This window comes from Scophthalmus maximus, chromosome 20 (genome assembly GCF_022379125.1).
Source record: "Scophthalmus maximus strain ysfricsl-2021 chromosome 20, ASM2237912v1, whole genome shotgun sequence".
NCBI lineage: Eukaryota > Metazoa > Chordata > Actinopteri > Pleuronectiformes > Scophthalmidae > Scophthalmus > Scophthalmus maximus.
In genome coordinates, this window is record NC_061534.1 from 9,880,339 (window position 1) to 9,899,613 (window position 19,275).

Here is a 19,275-nt window from a genome sequence, read left to right on the forward strand (position 1 = left end):
GCAGAGCAAAGACCATCTCTTCCACTTTGTTTCATGTGATCATCAGGGAACTTTGTCTTGAGAACTCAAGATAATTATTTTATATTGAGAAGAAAAGAGTTTTTAAATTCCTCTTAACATGGAAAAGATCAAAGTACCAAATAACACCGGGAACCGCTTCCTAAATAGTGACTGGAGGACTTTGGAAATGCAGATTTGTTTTTTATATGCCATAGATCCAAATACTTTGGGCAATTAAGACTTTGTACTTCATCTTAATCAACAAATCAAGAACCAATTCATTTTTTTTCTTACAAAATTAAGGGGTCGAGAAAACGTCTAGAACAAAAAAATAAAGCCTTTACTTGGCAACTACTTTATTACAGAACAGTGGAAAAAATTTGAACCATTCAGTTTGATTAAATATGAAATTTTAAAATTGTGTAATATGGCCCCTTAAAGAAGAGAACAGACATACATCAGTACGGCCTGTAACCCATGTGGACCATTTCAGTGTCCTTCAGTATATATTGGCCACACACACACACACACACACACACACACACACACACACACACACACACACACACACACACACACACACACACACACACACACACACACACACACACACACACACACACACACACACACACACACACACACACACACACACACACACACACACACACACACACACAATACTGGTAGTGTGGTTCAATCAGTGAAATCTATCTGATGAGTGTCGTGGTTGGCTGTGTGGTGAGTACGACAGACAGGGAGGCGGCTAAGGTGTCGATGACCATGAAGACGGCAGGCGGGTGCCCCAGAGAGGTCAGAGAGGGAGCGATACAGTGAAAAGGTCCATGTCCCATTGTACCAGCCGGTACTGTAGCTACCCTCCTCAGATGTCACCACACCCAGCGGCCGGGTGGAGGAACTGTCCATGTTCGACTGTGGTCCAAAGAAGCTTGTCCAGTTCATCAACAAGACAACTTTCCCCCCCTCACATACAAAACCATAGCAGCAGGTAGAGATCGAGGGTGTGCGTCCTCGATTAAGGAAAAAAAAACTTGAACAAAAAAGAAAATAATAATATTAATAATAATAATAATAATAATAATAATTATACACTTTCCCCGTCATCCAAATGAAAAGCAAGCTATGGAGAACTACCAGTTCTGGGAAGTGGCAGATGTCTTTTTGCTTTATTCTTCTTCCCCCTCCTCAGTCCTCTCTTTTTCCCCCGCCTCGAATCCAAACAATCAAGCAACCAACATTGTCCTCTGTCGTTAGTCTCTTGTCAGCAAATCTCCCCATTTTGCAATCCATACCCGCTCCCCTCCCACAAGTCCAAACGTGATGCCCCCCACCCCCTCCCTCCCACCCTAATTCTCCCTCATCCTCTCCCAGGCGAGGATGAAGGCAGATCATCGTTCGGGCTCCGACTCCAGGGCCAGCACTCGCTTGCGCTCGCGACACTGCTTCTTGTGGGCAGGCCAGTCCCTCTGCTGACACTGGGAGCCACAGTAGCGTGCTACCTGGCAGCGACCGCAGATGTTGAACTCCCGCAGCTGAGAGAAGACAAGGAACAGGGTCATTTTTGGGGTCCGACGGCCAGAATGACAAATGCTTTGCAACGGTGATCCTAGGTAAGATTCACCAGACAAATCAACATGTGGATGCGATCTTGAGGTCATTTCTCAGATAAAAAAATGTAAATCCTGCAGAATGCCAGTTACAGTACGTACCCTCCTCTCAATGAGTGAACAGGGAGGATAATGACACTCGTAGTAGGTGCAGGAGCATTCCTCTTCCTCCACCAGCTCCCCGTTAGCGTTGTAGTAGCGTGTGCGGCTCAGCTCCAGATACTGCTCCTCCACAGGGTCGGCCGGCACCTGCTGGATGGCCAGCCAGTACAGAGACTGCTCTCTGGACAAGTAAGACAATATAAGAATAAATATTACGACAAATATATGTGTGTATAAGTGTAAATTTATATTTACACGGTGATCCAAACTTCCAGGATGATCATAACCATGTTCCCCCCTTTTTTAAAGAAGGTAAGAAGCCAGTTCTCAACTTCCATTGCTCACAATAAGAAGTGTCAACAACCCAGGTTACAAATTCAGATATTCTTCAACTAATGTTTAAGAAAAGGAATCATTAAACGTGAGAAGAGTCCAATGTGATGCCAAGGCAAGGATGTATTTGTGACTGGCAGTCAAAAACAACCCAAAAGCATTTTGCTCTTACATTTTAGGAGATATTGTGGCTCCGACAGACCAGTCGGAGCCACAATAAATCCGACTGACTTCATTTACAGACAAAACCTGTGGTCTTACCTTTGCTTGCTGGAAATCTCCTCCGGCTTGGGGCTCCAGCCCACTGGCACCAGTCGCAGGTTGTCTAGCCGGTTGTCCACCGTCACAGAGTTGATGTGGATGACTTGAAAGCTCGGTGCAATGCCTCCTCTGTGCTTCTCCCTGGGTCAAGACATGTATCCAGATCATAAGTGCTCCCACTTATACAACTGCAGCTCATTAACACTATAACATTGTTGTAGCAGGCTAGCGAAACTGCACAGATTTACGGATGCTGATGCTGGTTTCCCTTGCTTCCTCGGTGTAAGGAGGAGCATGATTTAAACTTTCTAATTAGAAAATACCAGCAGCAGCTCACTTACAGTAAATACAATTTTAAAAACTGTATAGACCATGAGACTTAAGTGGCTGAGATACTATAAGATACTACCCATAACATATGAAAGAACAACAACATTCCCACCAAAAAAATTGTCACTACTTCTACTACTTCACCAGTCAACTCACAGTTTTGTAAGATACCAAATTGTTGTGAAGGTTTACAGATATTTGCACAAAAGAAGGCTTTCTTAGAGGTAAGAGGTATCTACAGTTCTGGATTGATTACGACCAGTACGTTCCATCAAATACAACTCCACAGTAAAGATGTTTGCCAGCATAGAGAGTTAAAGGGTCAGTAAGAAATTTTAATCCAAAACACTTTTTGTAAAAATCAGCCAATATTTGGCTGCTAGCTGTCGGTTCCGTGTGCATGCGCAGAAAAAAAAATCTGGGTTTCTGGTGCAGCCCTGTCTCTGTAAATTGAAAACAAACAGGATGGTGTGGACCGAACCACACAACACTGTGTGCAGTTTGTAAACATCACTCGCTGACACCTCAAGGGATGTGCTAGCGTTTAACGCTACAACTCAGGGGTTTGGGCCTGGTGGTTTGTGCGTCATGCTCACATACCCGAGGCTGCAGGTTCGCGGCCGGCAAGTACAGTAAAATTACAACAACAAAGAGAGAAACATGCTTTCTCCAAAATCACTCACTGCCCCTTTAACTCCAGATAGTCCAAAAGAAAAAAAAGTTCATTCTACACCTGACATAATGAACAAATGACTTACCACAGGAGCTCATGCAACGGCCTCCCTGCCCAGCGGCCTTTACCGATGTCAAAAGCGTAGGCGAAGATCTTCGCTCCGTTGCCGTCTGCATCTACCTCCATGCGTGCCTGGAAATGGCATAAAGTAAAAGGGTTTAATATTGGAAAAGGGGTTAAGGCAAAACTGGTGACAAACATTAACTCGCAGAGGAATGCGTTTACCTCAAAGGCGTAGTTTTCCACAAGCGGTATGTCCTGCTCGTCGATTAGTGTGTATTTTGTCTGAAATGATAAAATTGAGGGGAAAAACACATTAAGACCAAAACCTGCAACAAGCGCAACTCTCACAGGAATGCAGACGTTTTCAAAATCTTTACGAAAGCCAGTTTGTGAGCAGGATCCCACGCCACGTCCGCCTTTCTTGTAAATAACGATATGCGTTCAAAATCATCACCTTCGGGCACAGACTCATATCTGGAATAGTTTGTTCCTACTCACACTATCGTACATCAACAATAACAATGAAACGATTTAAGACTGAAATAAGTTTTCCATTGAAAAATGAATTACTCTGATTAGATCTGTGGAAGGCAGATGTCAGTTTTTTTTCCCAGTAGGAGGATGCTCGTCTATTGAAGAACCACCGACAGTTATTTAACAATGATCGTCCACAAACAGTCACTAGCCACGTCCTCTTACAAAACTATGTTGAAATGTATGTGCACAATCTAACTGAAACAACACTACTTCTTAAAAGTGACCTGTTCACAGACACGTGGGGATGTGCTCTGCACGTGACAGCTACAAAACACAGGCATCGCAAGAGTTCTCTATTAAGCATCACTAATGTCATATCAAGAGGAACATTAGACGTTAAAAACATAATGGAAATGCACGTATCATTTTAACATTAGCCACATTTGGACTCGAGGTGCAAACCCGTGTCCACCGTGTCAGAGCTACCTGAGCTCTGCTGTCATGGAGGTGGGACCTTGCGGCTCCACGCTGCAACTCAGGCATGGTGCTGTTGTTGTTGTGCACAAACCAAATGGTCGACACTTCGCCTCTGCTGCCGGACAAGCCCCGGGTAACCGAGGTGTGTGCCTGGAGCCCGGCAGCGGTGTCACTCAGCAGGTGGGCGGACAGAACCACCTGCGCCGTTCATCGCCCGGTGTGGCGAGACTCGGGACACCAGCAGCCACGAGCGGTTCTTTACGGATAGTTCCACGACAGATCCATGGCTTTATCACAAGAAAGGTTAACACTGGCGGTGTGTGTGTGTGTGTGTGTGTGTGTCATCTCGCCGGTGCTTCAGTCACGTTGCACAAAGACCCGGTTGGAGCATGGTGATGGCTTCCTCCTGGGCAGACCGTGTAATCCAAATAACAGCTAGCGTGGCACTGCTAACTCAAACCACCGACCGCTAAACAAGAGCCGCGGTCGACCAGAAAGAAAAACCAACCGTCTTCTCCCGTTAACACAACACCCGACGCCGGCGGCGACAACAGATAAACCACGAGTGCGCCTCCGTGACGTTATTTCAGCGGTCAGCGTTGCGCCAACGAGCCAACGTTAACCCGCTACATGCTAGTTAGCGCTAGCTCGTTTCGCGAGACCGTGTGGTGGCGGAGGTACGGAGAAGCAGACTGGCTCGGCACGGCCGGCTTTTCTAATCCGCTCGAACGCGGCGTAAATCGGCACAGTTGTACTATTCTGGCGTCGGCAACGGCTTGATAAACATCGGCGCAGCAGTCGAGCGGCGACTCGCCGCCTCTTAGTGTGTGTTTTCCAGCGCCTTTTGTGGTCCCCGCGGGCCCTCCCCCGGCCGCACATGGCAGCCCTGGGATCCAGCTCACCTTCCCGGCCACACGGCCGAGCCGAACGATCCCCAGCTTAAAGTCCGACATCGGGAGGACGGGCGGCGGCGACAGAGGGGGGCGAAGGATCCGACCGGAACGTTACTCGGCAGTGAAACTCGCCGGGGCAGCCCCTCAGCCCCGATGCCAGTTCGGGTTGACTGGTTGGGTGTTCGACTCCGGGTCTGTCCGGCAGCAGCCCAGGCTCGGTGACACACCGCTGCTGGCGCAGGAGAGCCGAGCGAGCAGTCGGGGAGGGGGCGGGGCGGAACGAGCCGCTATCCACAGCGTCCAATCAGACCAGACGTCATGTTTTTTAACTCCCGGCGTCCGATCACGCTGTCCAATAGAAGACGAGAATCTCCAAGAGCCCTCTGTTTTAGTTGCTACGTCATCACACTCTCGTGACCACCTCCATTCTTTTCCCGCGAAATGTTTGATAGCCGGGTGGGATCATCACCCTTTATTAGAATTATTGCGGATGTGACTTCGACGTCATGGTTTATGACGTAAACTGCGAAATTAGGCTTGACGCAGGGCATTGAATATGTGCATCTACAACAGATACACTGCTCTGCTTTAACAAAATGAATAAATAATGATACAAAAATATATATATATATATATATATGTATATGTATATATACATCTTTCACATATATGTGTATATCATTCAGTTTTCATGGTCTATTCATCTAGGCCTAATTGATGCTGATATTCTATTGGCTACTTGGTATGGCAATAGGAATAAGAATTCCTGTGACTGAGTAACTATTACCCCTTGTTTATTTATTAGTCAGATTGATAATGAGATATGTTATATGAACCACTGTACATTCTGGGTCTTTTGTTTTTTTTCATCCCCGAATTGTTTCCCCTTCTGAAATTCAAAGTGACAATACCAGTCCCATTTAGGCCTTTAGGGGCAGATCACATAGACTTACTATGTTCTGTTGCCCCTGTGGGCTACAGTATCTTGTATTCATGTAAGGCTTTGAAGACAGCATTTAGACTCCACACATTTTGATGCTTATATTATAGGCAAAAAGAAGATGCATCCAATTGAGAGATGTCAAACCACTTGGGCCCCACGATGAGTTATTATTTTGTAAATCCTGTTCCCTCTGCAGTTTAAACACACTCAGAAATATAAAATAATTTAAACAGCTGGATAGACAATCAGCACCAAGACATTATACACATTATAGTCCTTCTTGGTAAAAATAAACCTGAGTAGGTAACCAATTACCTGATGAATGTATATCCAATATTTGGGATGTGGACAGTTTAATATTAAGGCAGTTTAATCAGGCAACATCCAGTGCCTGATTTCTCATGTGTCTACCAACATCTTGATTTAAAATATCAGCGCATCTGTTCAGTGATGGAGAGGCCTTCATGGTGCAGTGACAGGGCTCCCCCTATAGGTCAACATATGTATTGCAGAAAGTAGCAATGGAAACGTGAGCCAGGGATGGGTTTAACTGGAAAACTGTAAATTTAGAAGAAAAAAATTGGATTGGGATGATCTTCAATCACCGCCATTTATGGTTTAATGAAACACTTCGTTTTTGCATTTCAATAATACTTTGTTGTTGATTACTGAAGTTGTGATTATGGCCAGTCTGTCCAGACTAATCTTATTCAAATCATAGATGCATGTAGATGGTCAGGAATCAAAAACATCTCAGCACCATTCATCTCATTTTATCATTTTATTTATTTTATTAAATTTATTTAGGAGTATTAAAGTATTGAAGGAGTAAAAATTGGATGCAAATCAGTGTCATTCAAAAATGAAGTTACATAATAGTTTGCTGAATCATTTGTTACACCCCTGACACTGTCATGCTTGCAAAAAAGAGATGACCTGCAATAAGGTCTATATTTTACCTGATAAAGTGTTAATGATTTTCTTTTTCTTTCCTTTTTTACTTTTGTTTACTGCATATTTTCACTATATATTCCTGTCAACATGGATACCAGCATAGGATTCACGTGTTCAGGTCTTTCTTCCAAAAACATGATCTGAACACCTGTACTATATGTCTTGTTTACTAGTCTCATCATTCACAAAACAGCCTTTTTATTTCAGTATAACAATGGTACCCCTGTACCTCTGCTGTTCCCATTTCAAAGTGAACTGTGTGGAAACCCACCCAAGGCACGACTGGGTCAGTAACTCCTATATCCAGTTACCTATAGCTGGGAGGAGTGGGAGGTGTGTTGTTCCTTCAGCTGGTTTCCTCTCAAACTTACCTGTAGGCTCAACAGGGACTCTTTGATTTGAGAAGGGACAGGGACAGAGAAGAGTACCTTACGGATATCTCTATTTTTAGTTTTATCAACAGATTGTTTCTGTATATTTCATAGTTGCCCCTGGTGTTGTCGTAGAAATAAAGAAAACATCCTTGCTGTGATGCCACACCTGACAAACCAACACCTCCGGCCTACACATTTCAGTTGTTGGGCTAATCACAAACCATCTTTCATGATGTGCATTATTCCCTCTGGAATCAAAAGCTTTTTTTCAGACACTGGGTGTTGCTCACTATTGCTAAACAGAGCTGTCTCCTCTCTGAGGTGTGGCTACACCTCTGATCCCAGGACATACTCATATGATGAAACAGCTGAGTATCTATCCACCCTGGAAAATTTAACTATACACTCTTTCACAGTTTTTCCTCACAACTATGTTGTATTTAATAGAAATAAGTGAAATTCCACATTAAAATGCATTGAAGGTCAATGAGATTAATGTAATAGAAAATAAATCATAATTTTAGGTCATGGTCAGAAAATCTAAATCTAAATCAAACGGAAAGGGATGAGCAGTTAACAATGCCTCAAATAATCCCACGCATGCACGCACACACACACACACACACGCACACACACACACACACACACACACACACACACGATTTAGCAAAATTGTTTCTTTCACACTAGCATCAACTTGATGATATGATCATTTCAGACATCACAAACAACTGTTGTCTAAAGTAATGCCATTACATTAAAGATTATCATAATCAAAAGGAATTCAATTAGTTTTCGTCTGATGTGGAGGTCTATGTGATTATTTTTAATGTGGTTTTGAGCAGGTGAAATAAATAGTAAAAAAAGATATCCTTCTGATTAGAGGCGCAATTGCAACAAGAATATGAATGTATATTCTTGTTTTGTTCTGACCTTATATATAAGTATTTCCCATGGAGATATTGTAAAGTAAAACAAGTAGAAACTGGAGTACAGCATTTGAGGTTACACTTCTGAGTGAGTAGGAGGCTTCACTTTAGTTCTCAGCTGGGGCTTTAACAAAGTTTAAGTGACTAAAATCATATGTTTAAAAAACCTAAACAGGGAGAGGAAGAATGACAGGAGGAGAGAAACGTTTTCAACCTGGCACAAACATGTCCTATGAATTGACTTCCCCGATTGTGCCTCTTTGCCCCGACGCCCAGGTGGACCAGCAGAAACCCAGCAAAGCGGCAGGCTCCGTCCTTCCTGCTCCGACCTCCGGTGTCCGTGTCACTTCCGTGTTCCGCTCTCACCTGTTACACCTGCGTTACAGCGCAGCGCCGAGGGCGCGACTCCGCCGGCTCAGCCAGTGTGCACCTGTCGCGCTCGTGTGCCATGTCGGAGGAGCTGCTGACGCGCCGCTCCCCGGGGGCGGCGGAGGACGCGTTGGACGCCGAGAACCGAGGCCGGGAGATGGACTGTGAGCAGCCCATTTTCTCCGCGTTGAGCGGCGGCGCGAAGGCGGTGGGGGGCACCGAGCCGCCGGCGAGCTCCCACGGCGGCGCCGGAAGTGGAGTGGCCTCGCCGGCCGCGACCGCCTCCGACAGCGAGTCCGGGATCTTCTCCGGCGAGTGCGAGCTCTGCGTGGAGCACGAGTCCGAGCTCGACTGGTTCTGTGGCACCGAGCAGAAGCTCATCTGCTCCCACTGCGCCATCGTGGGCCCCTGCCACGGACACGCCGTGACCCCGCTGGCCACCAGAGTCGCCTCGATCAGGGTGAGTGAGTGAGTGAGTGTGTGTGTGTGTGTGTGTGTGTGGGTGTGTGTGTGGAACCGCGTTCCTTTCTCCTTCATATTCTAGTGTCTGTGCCTGGTTGTTTTTCTTCTTTTGTTTTCTACTTTGGCATCCTACAAGGTAAATATGTTCTGTTTACTGAGGGTTAAAAATAGCCCAGGAAGGTTAACTTTCACTTTGTGTGAGTGAGGTTGCCCTCCACCCTCTTAATACAAGCCACCTTATAATACATATTAATACTGATTCTATCATACCTCTCATAATTTACCTCGTCTACTTGAAACTCGACACCCTTCTTTCTCTTTTATGCTTCTTTTATGAGAGATTTTACAGATTTCAGCCAATCACTGTGTGTCAACGGTGGCAGCTGCTATAAGAAAACCAGGACCACTCACTGATGTGTAGAAATTATGTTGTGGAATTATGGTGTTATATGTGCGAACTTTTATGTGGATAATTTCTGTCTTGGGTGTGTCACGGACGGTTTGCATGATTCCTCTACGTGGTATTTGAAAAGACTGGATATTCTTGTTGCGTCTCCAGCTGATCACTAGTGTGTATGTGTGTGTGTGTGTGTGTGTGTTCACCAGAACCAACTGGTGGACGTGTGCGAGAAAATGCAGCTGCAGGCGCTGAGGATTGAAAGGTTCATCGACCAGACGCTGACAGCCAAAGAGCAAAATCTCCTGGTGAGAAATACCCCCGACCCACTCGACCACACACCTACTGGAATAGTCACATATAGACGACACAGTGCCAAATGTATTAATGATACATGTTGATCGTCAGTGGTGCGCACCACTGTGTCTCAAGTACTGTGTATTGACAGTGGGCGGCTCGCCTTTATGAAAAAGTCACATGTGACAATCCACTTAATTATCAATAAATCTTATGACCTTATCCGCTGATTGTTGGCAAAAAAAAATGCCATGTGTCTAAGATCCCAATGTGGTATCTTCATTTGTATGGCACAAAGTAGGAAAAAAAGCATCAGGGGGAATTATTGGCACTCTTGCCGGTTTAATAATTAATTCTAAATAACTAGTTGATTATTAGACTGATTGTTTGAGCATTAGAGAATAAGGAGAGGAAAGAGGTTAAAAACACCTCACTTATTCATATTTCTTTATAAAATATCATGATGTATAGCAAATGTTTCCGAATATTAGGAGGTTGGAAGCTGACAATTTACAATATTCCATAATGATTTTCAGATCTTTTAAACATTTCTTACAATGAGGTCATTGTAATTACAAATATATTAGTTAGATGGGAAAATAATTTCTTCACTATACCTTGAAGTAAAGATTCTTCAAAGCTTATTCGGTCATTCATCATCAATCCAATCATTGAAAGATAGCAACAACAACGACAATCCCCTCTTTCACTCCACCACTATAATTATTAACATCTCCTGACAAAATGGGTCTGCAGTGGTCAGAGGTACAGGCGGAGCATGGGTAGTTCACCAGGTAACAGAAAACCAGACCTCAAGCAAACAACAAGGAAAACAAATTCCACCAGTGCTCCGGTGTTTCCTTCTCCTGTCGCTAAAATGTCTTCTTCTGTCCAGACGTCGGCGAGCCGGACGAGGGAGCAGGTGCTGGCCCAGGTCGGCGCAGCGCGGGAAGCCCTGGAGGAGGAGGAGCAGCGGCTCCTGGAGGAGGTGCAGCAAGAGGAGGAGCGGGTGGAGCAGTGTCTCCTCACCCAGAGGGCCCACTGGCGACAGGCGTTGGCGAATCTGTCGCAAACGCGCTCGCGTCTGGTGCACACGCTCACGCACACTCCAGACGCACAGCTGGTGGTGAGAGACCCGGGGGGCAGTCGTAGCAGAAAGGTTGGGAGTTCTGGGTGGGATGGTGGGAACAAAGAAGAATAGATGAACTTGTCTTCAAGGATAATAAATTGATTCAACTACTTGAATGCCCAGGAGAGTGATCACTTGTTTCCTGTCTCATCTTTCAGACCAGTGTCCAGGAACTAGCTGAACGGTAATCTTTTACCACATGACACATTTGTGAATATTCTTCGTGCTTCAGACGTACCAGAGAGGTGATATCTCTTCTCCTCTCTCTCTCTGTCTGTGTGTGTATTTGGTTTCAGGGTGGAGGAAGCCGAGGGGGTCGGGGAGCCCTGCGATACAGACCAGCTCAACCTGAACCCTGGCTGCAGTGAGAGCAAGCTGCTGAGAGGCCTGTGGGCCTCAGCAGTGCTGCTCGGCCCAAATGGTTAGTCGATTTCTATTTGGCTGGGAATCGTCCTGGAGCTTCGTGCTTCATGCTGCGTGCTTCAGGCCTCAGGCTTCGTGCTTCGTGCTTCGTGGCGGTGATTTAGCAGACTTGCAAACCTTGAAAATCCAGAAAACAGAAGATGTTCAAATCAAAAGCAGCCCTTCATTTTTACATGTTGGTTGGATGTAGTGCGTAAATGTGTCGGTCCATAATCATTTTTCCAGGAGCAGAGCTCTAAAAAACAGTTAATGACATACTCCTTTTTCCCTCCTTCCACAGATTATGGATCGTCTGATTTAAAGTTTGATGAGCGCACACTAAGCCCTCTCCTGTCCCTGTCCGAGGACTTCTGCACTTTGACCTTCCTGCGCAAAAAACCCCGCCAGTCCCCTCGCTACGACCCAGCGCGCTTTGACTGTTGGCCCAACGCGCTGGGGTCCCTGTCCGTGTCGTCCGGCACCCACAGCTGGATGGTGGATGTGGGTCAGAGCGGTGCCTTTAAGGTCGGGGTCTGCTACGCCTCTGTGGAACGCAAAGGCTCTGGGAATGACGCCCGGCTGGGCTACAACACTAATTCCTGGGTGCTGTCTCACTACGACGGGGAATACTCCTTCTTCCATGCGGGGAAGAAGGTGCCCCTGCAGGTGGGGCGGACACCCAAGAGGATTGGCTTGCTGCTGGACTGGCCGAGTCAGACGTTGTTGTTTTACGAGCCGGAATCCTGCGCCGTGCTGCACTGTGTCACGCAACACTTCAGTGCCCCGCTGCTGCTGGCATGTGCCGTCACTGACCGCAGCATCACCATATTGCCATACCAAATAAACTAAATGAAAAGTGAAAAGAAATGCAAGGGAGAGACTTTCTTTTGTGTAAGATTGTCCATCTTTGGAATGATGAAAAAACTCTATTTTATTCTATTAACTGTGATAGCTGCTGATTCTTTTTTAACTGGTTTTAATAATGTATATGTTGATCGTATTATACAGTAGTTGTGCTATTATGACTGACAGTGATTTTTTTAAAAGTTTGTTTTGAATATGATTGTTTTTTTTAAATAATCAGTTGGATCCGTGTAATGAAGCTTCCCTGACACTTGTTATAGAAAATATTGATTATACTGGTTGATCCAGGAATGCTGTATATGTTATGTGGCATATTCTCAGTAAAAATGATTATTACTAACTTTCTATAACATTGTGAGAAAGGGCGTTATTGTTTTTTTTCTTTGACAATTTCCAAGGTAATAATACATGAATCTTGATGAAATAAATAAGGCATATCTAGGGGACTGATATATATGAGTGTGTGCATGCAGTAAAAATGTGGTTTCAGAATGTTGGGCCCTGGAGGAAGTATACTCCTTATTGAGTGCCATTGTAGTATTTCTTCTTTTTTTTTTACATCAATAAAAGGGGCAGTGGTGGGCTAAGGGGTTAGAGAAACGTGCTCTCTTTGATACTTGTTAAGAGGCAGTTTGAAAATGAAGGTCCTATTATGAAATTCAGAGAAGTAAACACCTCAACTGCTTCTCAGTAGTTTCTGCACCAAACCACTAGAGGGCGGCAAAGTCAAATTCAACCTTCAAGACCGACATCACCGGCAGTTTGGCAGCTGTGAGCTCATGAGGACGTCATCATATCAGATCAGTTAAGTAAATAAAGTGGAAAGTGGAAATGTTCCTCCAGGACCACGGACAGTTACAGGTACTGAGTAGAACACACTTACACTGTGATACCACAGATACAGTACGCAGGTGAGAGACAGGATGGATACATTTAAGACTTGGAGGCAGGACAACCCGGGGTGTAGCAATCAGAAGGATGTCATGCAACACAGTAATTTAATTCTATTCATGCTGGTGTGCAGTTTTTCAGCAGTCTGTTAAAAACAGTAATTCTGTATCTATGGATTAAGTTTTGTTGTACGGTTCTATTACTATTAACTCTTTTAAATCAATCTGAGTCACAAAACCCAAAACCCCAGGACCACAAATTGCCAAATGTGATAGATCCTTTATTTGGTGTGAAACACATTATGGGTGTTAATATATCACATGTCCTTCAATATGGGTTAAAAGAAAAGAAAAGAAAAGACAGGCTCAACAAATGTGTGATTCACATTTACTGAGCTGTGATTTATTATCTCAAGATTTAAAACACCTGAAATTGTTTTTGCACTTCTTTTAGAAATATTGTTAATGCTCCTGTTGACCAACTCAATTTCAACAGATTATTCCTGTAAAATGGAACAATGTATTCACAGTTCAGTATGTGACAACTCAAAAGATAACAGAAGCATCTGCTCCTTTCCTGCTGCACCCATTAATGTTTGTACAACTGCAGGTGCACATACTGTTTCTCAGTAATATGACATGAGTGGGTTAAATAAGAAAATAGACACAAAGTTACCTATTTTGCATCTGGCCAAATATTGGCATTAAAATTTTAAAACTGTACCAATACCAATGTTGCATTTCAAAGCTGATTACAGTCATTGGGGAAGGACATAATTACAGACAAGATTTCGTTTTTAAATTTATCTTTAAGCTTAAATCAAAACACATCTTCACTAACAGATGGCGTCTGAACACGGCCTGTTGAACCAAATCAGATGATCAGAAACATTTAGAATAATGTCAATCAAAATGATTTAGGACCAAGCAAGATAAAATTAAGATGTAAGAAGGAACAAGCCAACGTTTGCCAAATGTGAAATTTCCCCATTTCCTCAGTCACTAATTCTAAAACTTCCACAGTGTCACACTTTGAATATTTATGGTTTCCCCGCTTTCGTCTGTTGATTCCCGAACCAGTGCTCTTTCTCACGTGCTCCTCTTTTTGGATGCACTCGGTATGACGGGCGGCGGGTCGATGTTGAGCTCTTGTCGGAGCTCTTCGACGCTCTGCTCCCATCGCCTCTCGTAGAAGATGCTGAGGACGCAGCGGGCCTGCCACCCGTTCTGCAGGGCCCAGGGCCCCAAAGACGTGAACAGCGTCTGTAAGCGGCTGGGAGCAGGTGAAAAGGAAACAATAAACATGATGCAATGGTGAAGAGGAAACTTGTCAAACTTGATCTATTTTACTTCTGGTAACTGGGCTACAGGTCTCTTTCCCTGAAAACAAAGAAGTTCACAGCTATTGAATGAGGAAGGATTAATGATTTACAGGTTACACAAACGGTTTATAGGCCATTGTCCATTATAACGCCAAGAGGACTTTGGTCGTAAAACTCAAATGCTTGGTGGAAAGTGTGAGAGCCCTAGTGTCCTCTGTAAAAGTGTCCGCTGAAAAACTTCCAAAATGACAACATACGCTGTTTTCCTTAATTCAGCGAGACACACTTATTTAAAAGGAGATGGCTATTTATAGAAAACGGTTTGAAAGTTGAACACATCCAGACATGAGCGTCAATCTCAGTTCAGGAGGCGGTAGAGGTGGCGGAGGAACACTGCAATAGTAAAAATAGCTTTGACATGAGCGCGATCGTCAGGGCAACAGTGAGGTCAGGTTAAAATGTCCGTGACGTTCAACTGAACGAACACGAGTGGATGTTACTAGCTACACAATGGGCCAATCGGCCATCCATGTGAGTGCTTTGCCTGGACTGTTGCGCAGACAAACAATATTTTGGAAAGTTTCAGTGCAGGCTTTAGGAAATTGAGATGGGGTTAGGGGGATTGTTAGTCACAACCCCGAGGTCTGTTCTTTGTTGAGCGTGAACACAATGAGTCTATCAAAGCTCCTTTCATTTGTATCATGACACCTGGAAAGTGAAGCTACCAGCCTGCCTGCGACAGAAGAACTCACTAGACCGTCAATAAGCTTTGGAAACCCCCTTCAATCCACACCTGGCTCAGCTGTGAGTAGGTGGAACAGGCCCCCGGGATTCTATTTCTTTCAGTCAAATACTATGAATGTCTGAGAGCGTCTAAAAAAAACTTCACTTTGCCTTTGACTGCTTGTATTCTGCTCCAGCCAAAACATCTCGGTGGTCCAAATCCACGCTCAAATGTAATCTGTGGTAAAACCCACTGGTATTGTACCTTGTATTTAGTCGAAGTGGCCCCAACAAAGCTCCAAGGGCACACATGGGAAGCCCCGTCTGAGCCGCTTCGAACCATTTCACTGCCACTTCACCTAAAAAGACAACAGGGGGAACAAAACCAACCAACCATGCAAATGATTAAAGACGAAAGGAGAAGGATGAGCAAAAATATTCAGGTAACGGAAAACAGTGTGTCAAAACAAACTTCTGTTGCGAATCCAGACTGAATTTTTTTTACTTCTCTTTTAGTCAGATCATTGTGACTGTGGAATCGATTGATGAGTAATTTGTCACCGAAAGTTCAGAAAATGTGGCAGAGACACAGTTAAGTTTTAAAAAGAATTGTTCAGATGTGAGGCTCCAGCTTTGTCCCCTTAATGGACACATTCATTCTTGCGAGCCTTCACCATGTCATCACTACGGCTTTACAGAAGGTTGAAATAAAAATGCTCGCCTTGCATTGGTAGTTTACTATAAATAACACAATCTAACTATGGATGCTGTAGGACAGCGATGGATTGTGGGTAGCATTTTTACTTTAGATTACATGAAGCCTGACTCACCCAGCATGTTCGTGGGCATGCCCAGTAAGGTGTGCAACAGATCGTGGACCTCTCTGTATCTCTGCATGACGTAAGCCAGCTCCTCGTTGTCCACAAACTTCACGTCTGCCCTGGAGTCGGGGGTCACGTGCTGAAAGAACAGGAGAGCGAATACGGAAGTGACGATGAGGGAATGGGTTTAACCCACTGAAATCAGTGTTATGAAATGTGACACAGGTATTTCATTTCCTCTGTATGGCCTTTTAAAACACATCAGCTTACACACTCACATTGTCCTCCAGAAAACGGAGGTATTCTCTCCCAAAAGAGCCGTCAGGCAGCGAGGCCATCTTGCTCAGATCAAGTGTGGACAGTCGGATCCTGGGCCGTTCTCTGCAATAACCAGTCAATATCCAGCAAGAGGACGTCAAAATTACATCATGGTAGAAACAAATTGTGTTTAAAAGTGTCTAAATTTGAGAAAAAATAGCGCTGCAGTGTCTCACGTTAGGATAGTGTAGCCTTCAGGATCATTTCTCATCCTGTCCCGGAGATTTACCAACGCCATGTGTCCTGTTGTCTCTCCGAGCACCGCAACCATGTCTGTGAAGTGCAAAGAGTCTCATGGGATTATCAAGAGATTTAACAAGATGTGACTTTTGCAGCCAAAACCTTCTAATAATCGATTTCCCCAAAACAACAAACTCTATGTTGTCTCAAAGACTCTCCAACTTGTGCACTTTAAAGGGCATTACAGCTTTTTTCACATAAGTCCCATCACTTAACTCCTCATGGAGACCACCAGCCAGTCTGTGAAAAGCAGCTGGTCAGTTCCATCTGTGTGTCTAGAGGACATTTTTCAAGTTTGGGTAAATGTGATAAATTGTCGAGTCTGGCTGATGTCCGGCCTGGAATTGTAATGACCGGGATTTTTAGCAGGTAGACTAAAAGGAATTTCACTTCCAGCATTCAGCTCTCTTCCTCCGAGAGAGTTTCGGGGGAACAAAAATGCTTTGTATTTATTTTGTCTTCTGTTTCCAAATAATTTTGAAGATCGTGACTGTGGTTGAGAGAACTGAACCTTGAGAATCAGCATCTGTACTCAAACAGCACTTGAGAAAAGAACTTTGATTACAGTCCCTTTTGGTATCACTTCACTGAAAAAAAGGAAAACGATAATGAAACGATGATTCACAATTTTGTAATGATAACAAAAAAAGAAAGTTTTGCATTTAGTCTCAATTTACTGTTAGAGAGATAAAAACTGAAATGATTAGTTTTCTCAACCACTCTTTTCCCTGAACCAAATAACAGAATTACATGGGAAGGTCTGACAAACTGGGGGTTAGTTCCTGGTCTGCAGGAACTAAGCAGCTTTCCTGAAAATTCTCACAACAAGGTTCACATACTTGGCATTTTAAGAATATAAAACCAAATATTGTGGCCTTCATTAGTTAACGCCTATTCCAAGACTTTTTCAAGGGGTTTAAATAACACTACCATCAGGAGAGCGGTTGCCATATTTGACCATACAGTATGTTTTCTGTGACTGGCCTCTGTCTCACAGACAGGGAATGCAGGAAATGGGAGGCAAATTCCTCAGTCAAGAGTTGGACGCCCCATGGGGGGTATCTATAATAAAACAGACAAACAATGACGGAGAGACCGCAGCTCCGAAACCGGATGCTTGACGATGTGGGAGCCTCACCGTGTCTGTAGGGGTCCTGCAGTGCAGCCACACCTGACCCAACGGCCAGCAGGGCTTTCTGGGTGGGGGTGGTGGGGATGTGTCCGGGATACAGCCCATCATAGCTGCCGTCTGTAAACTCACTGCTGCTGCTGCACAACTGCCGGACACACACTGCTGAGGCAAATGTGGAGCGACATTTGAAACATTGTACACAACTGGACCAAGACAATATAGTAATGTAACTAATGGACATGTGTTTTTTTGGCCTCAATGCTTTAATAACATATTGAATCATGTACATCAGAGAGAAAAGCAGAGCGATTTAATGATACAGGCTGCAGAGAACAGCAACTGTGAGCTTATGTTTGAGCAAAGTGAGTACTGACACTGTGTGGTATTAGGACTGACGCCTTAATAAGGGGGTTTAAGGTTTTTTTAAAAAGGATTTAATTTGATTCTTTGTCTTTGGTTATTGTTTACAAAAAAAGACAAGCTGTGTGTTCCTTCATAAAAGTCATACCGCCGAGGAACTGACTTGAGTACCTGAGGTAGGGCTACAACAGTTAATCGCCAACTATTTTGATAATCGATTAATCGGTTCAAGTAGTTTTTATGAGAAAAAAAAGTCTTTATTCTCTGATTTCAGCTTTTTCAATGTGAATACTTTCTGGTTTCTTTGCTGCTCTGTGACAAAAAAAAAGAAAAAAAGGAAATATATATTGGTGTGGACAAAAAACAAAACGTCAACGTTTTTCACCATGTTATGGACCAAACAACTAATCGATTAATCGAGAAAATAATCTGAGGAGTGTTGTTGTGGAGCCACTTTCAACACACAGTCAACGAGCACGTTGTGCTAGCAGCTAAGCTTTTGACATCCACTCGGGTTTACATTACAGCAGTTAACACCTCTAGGTTTATCAAACTAAAATAAAAGGCGTATGTTCGTAACGCTCAAACCACACGTATAGAAACTCGTACCTTCAGAGATCAAATCGCAGTGTCGCCGACTCAACCGTTGGAAAGGTCGCGCGACGCGCTGCCACATTGTGAACGCCACTGCGCATGCGTCGGGGAAGGAAGGTCTGCTTATTTTCTACACCGGGGCAGCCCTGCTAACACTGTGATGTGAAGAGTCTGAACCTCGAATGTGACTCCGCTCTCCTCATCTGCCTTATGATTTCAAAAAAGCAAACGCGCATACACACGGTGCGAGATTGTAAACACCTTGGAGGGGTTGCGTTAGAGAGGCTCGTGCCTCTCCCTCGGACGGACACGAAGGTTAGCAGTTAGCTAACGGAGCCGTTGCTGTGCTAAAACCCACGGCGAATGACAGTAGAGCACTTAGCAGTGACGTGGCAGCACGAAGTTGCGTAGCTACTAAGTTAAATACGTAGACGCTGTTGCGTTATTTCTCGGGCTCGACCCAATCACACTGACACAAAATGTTGTTTGAAAAAGAATAAGCGACAGAAGTGTATCCA

At 44.3% G+C, this 19,275-nt stretch overlaps 3 protein-coding genes across 5 annotated transcripts; 1 reads left to right on the forward strand and 2 right to left on the reverse strand.

Moving 5' to 3' along the window:
- Positions 1-339: 339 nt before the first annotated feature.
- zmynd19 (zinc finger, MYND-type containing 19) lies at positions 340-5,514 on the reverse strand. 2 transcript variants are annotated; one of them, XM_035608732.2, is made up of 6 exons: positions 5,247-5,514; positions 3,613-3,672; positions 3,413-3,519; positions 2,325-2,465; positions 1,731-1,911; positions 340-1,553 (listed from the first exon to the last, which is right to left on the reverse strand). In XM_035608732.2, exons 1-6 carry the CDS (start codon positions 5,295-5,297, stop codon positions 1,410-1,412), a joined length of 684 nt encoding a protein of 227 aa, XP_035464625.1. In that variant the 5' UTR covers positions 5,298-5,514; the 3' UTR covers positions 340-1,409. The 2 variants fall into 2 exon arrangements, with proteins under 2 accessions (XP_035464625.1, XP_035464624.1); XM_035608731.2 differs by lacking the exon at positions 5,247-5,514 and adding an exon at positions 4,354-5,227.
- On the forward strand, positions 4,613-12,704 carry bspry (B-box and SPRY domain containing). Its single transcript, XM_035608727.2, has 7 exons — positions 4,613-4,647; positions 8,714-9,266; positions 9,875-9,973; positions 10,858-11,088; positions 11,250-11,275; positions 11,388-11,512; positions 11,795-12,704. Exons 1-7 carry the CDS (start codon positions 4,628-4,630, stop codon positions 12,340-12,342), a joined length of 1,602 nt encoding a protein of 533 aa, XP_035464620.2. The 5' UTR covers positions 4,613-4,627; the 3' UTR covers positions 12,343-12,704.
- An 803-nt stretch (positions 12,705-13,507) lies between these two features.
- Positions 13,508-18,912, reverse strand: coq4 (coenzyme Q4 homolog (S. cerevisiae)). 2 transcript variants are annotated; one of them, XM_035608730.1, is made up of 7 exons: positions 18,773-18,912; positions 17,810-17,962; positions 16,608-16,704; positions 16,392-16,494; positions 16,123-16,252; positions 15,558-15,651; positions 13,508-14,520 (listed from the first exon to the last, which is right to left on the reverse strand). In XM_035608730.1, exons 1-7 carry the CDS (start codon positions 18,837-18,839, stop codon positions 14,337-14,339), a joined length of 828 nt encoding a protein of 275 aa, XP_035464623.1. In that variant the 5' UTR covers positions 18,840-18,912; the 3' UTR covers positions 13,508-14,336. The 2 variants fall into 2 exon arrangements, with proteins under 2 accessions (XP_035464623.1, XP_035464622.1); XM_035608729.2 differs by having other exon boundaries at positions 17,810-17,965; positions 18,773-18,911.
- Between the last annotated feature and the right edge of the window lie 363 nt (positions 18,913-19,275).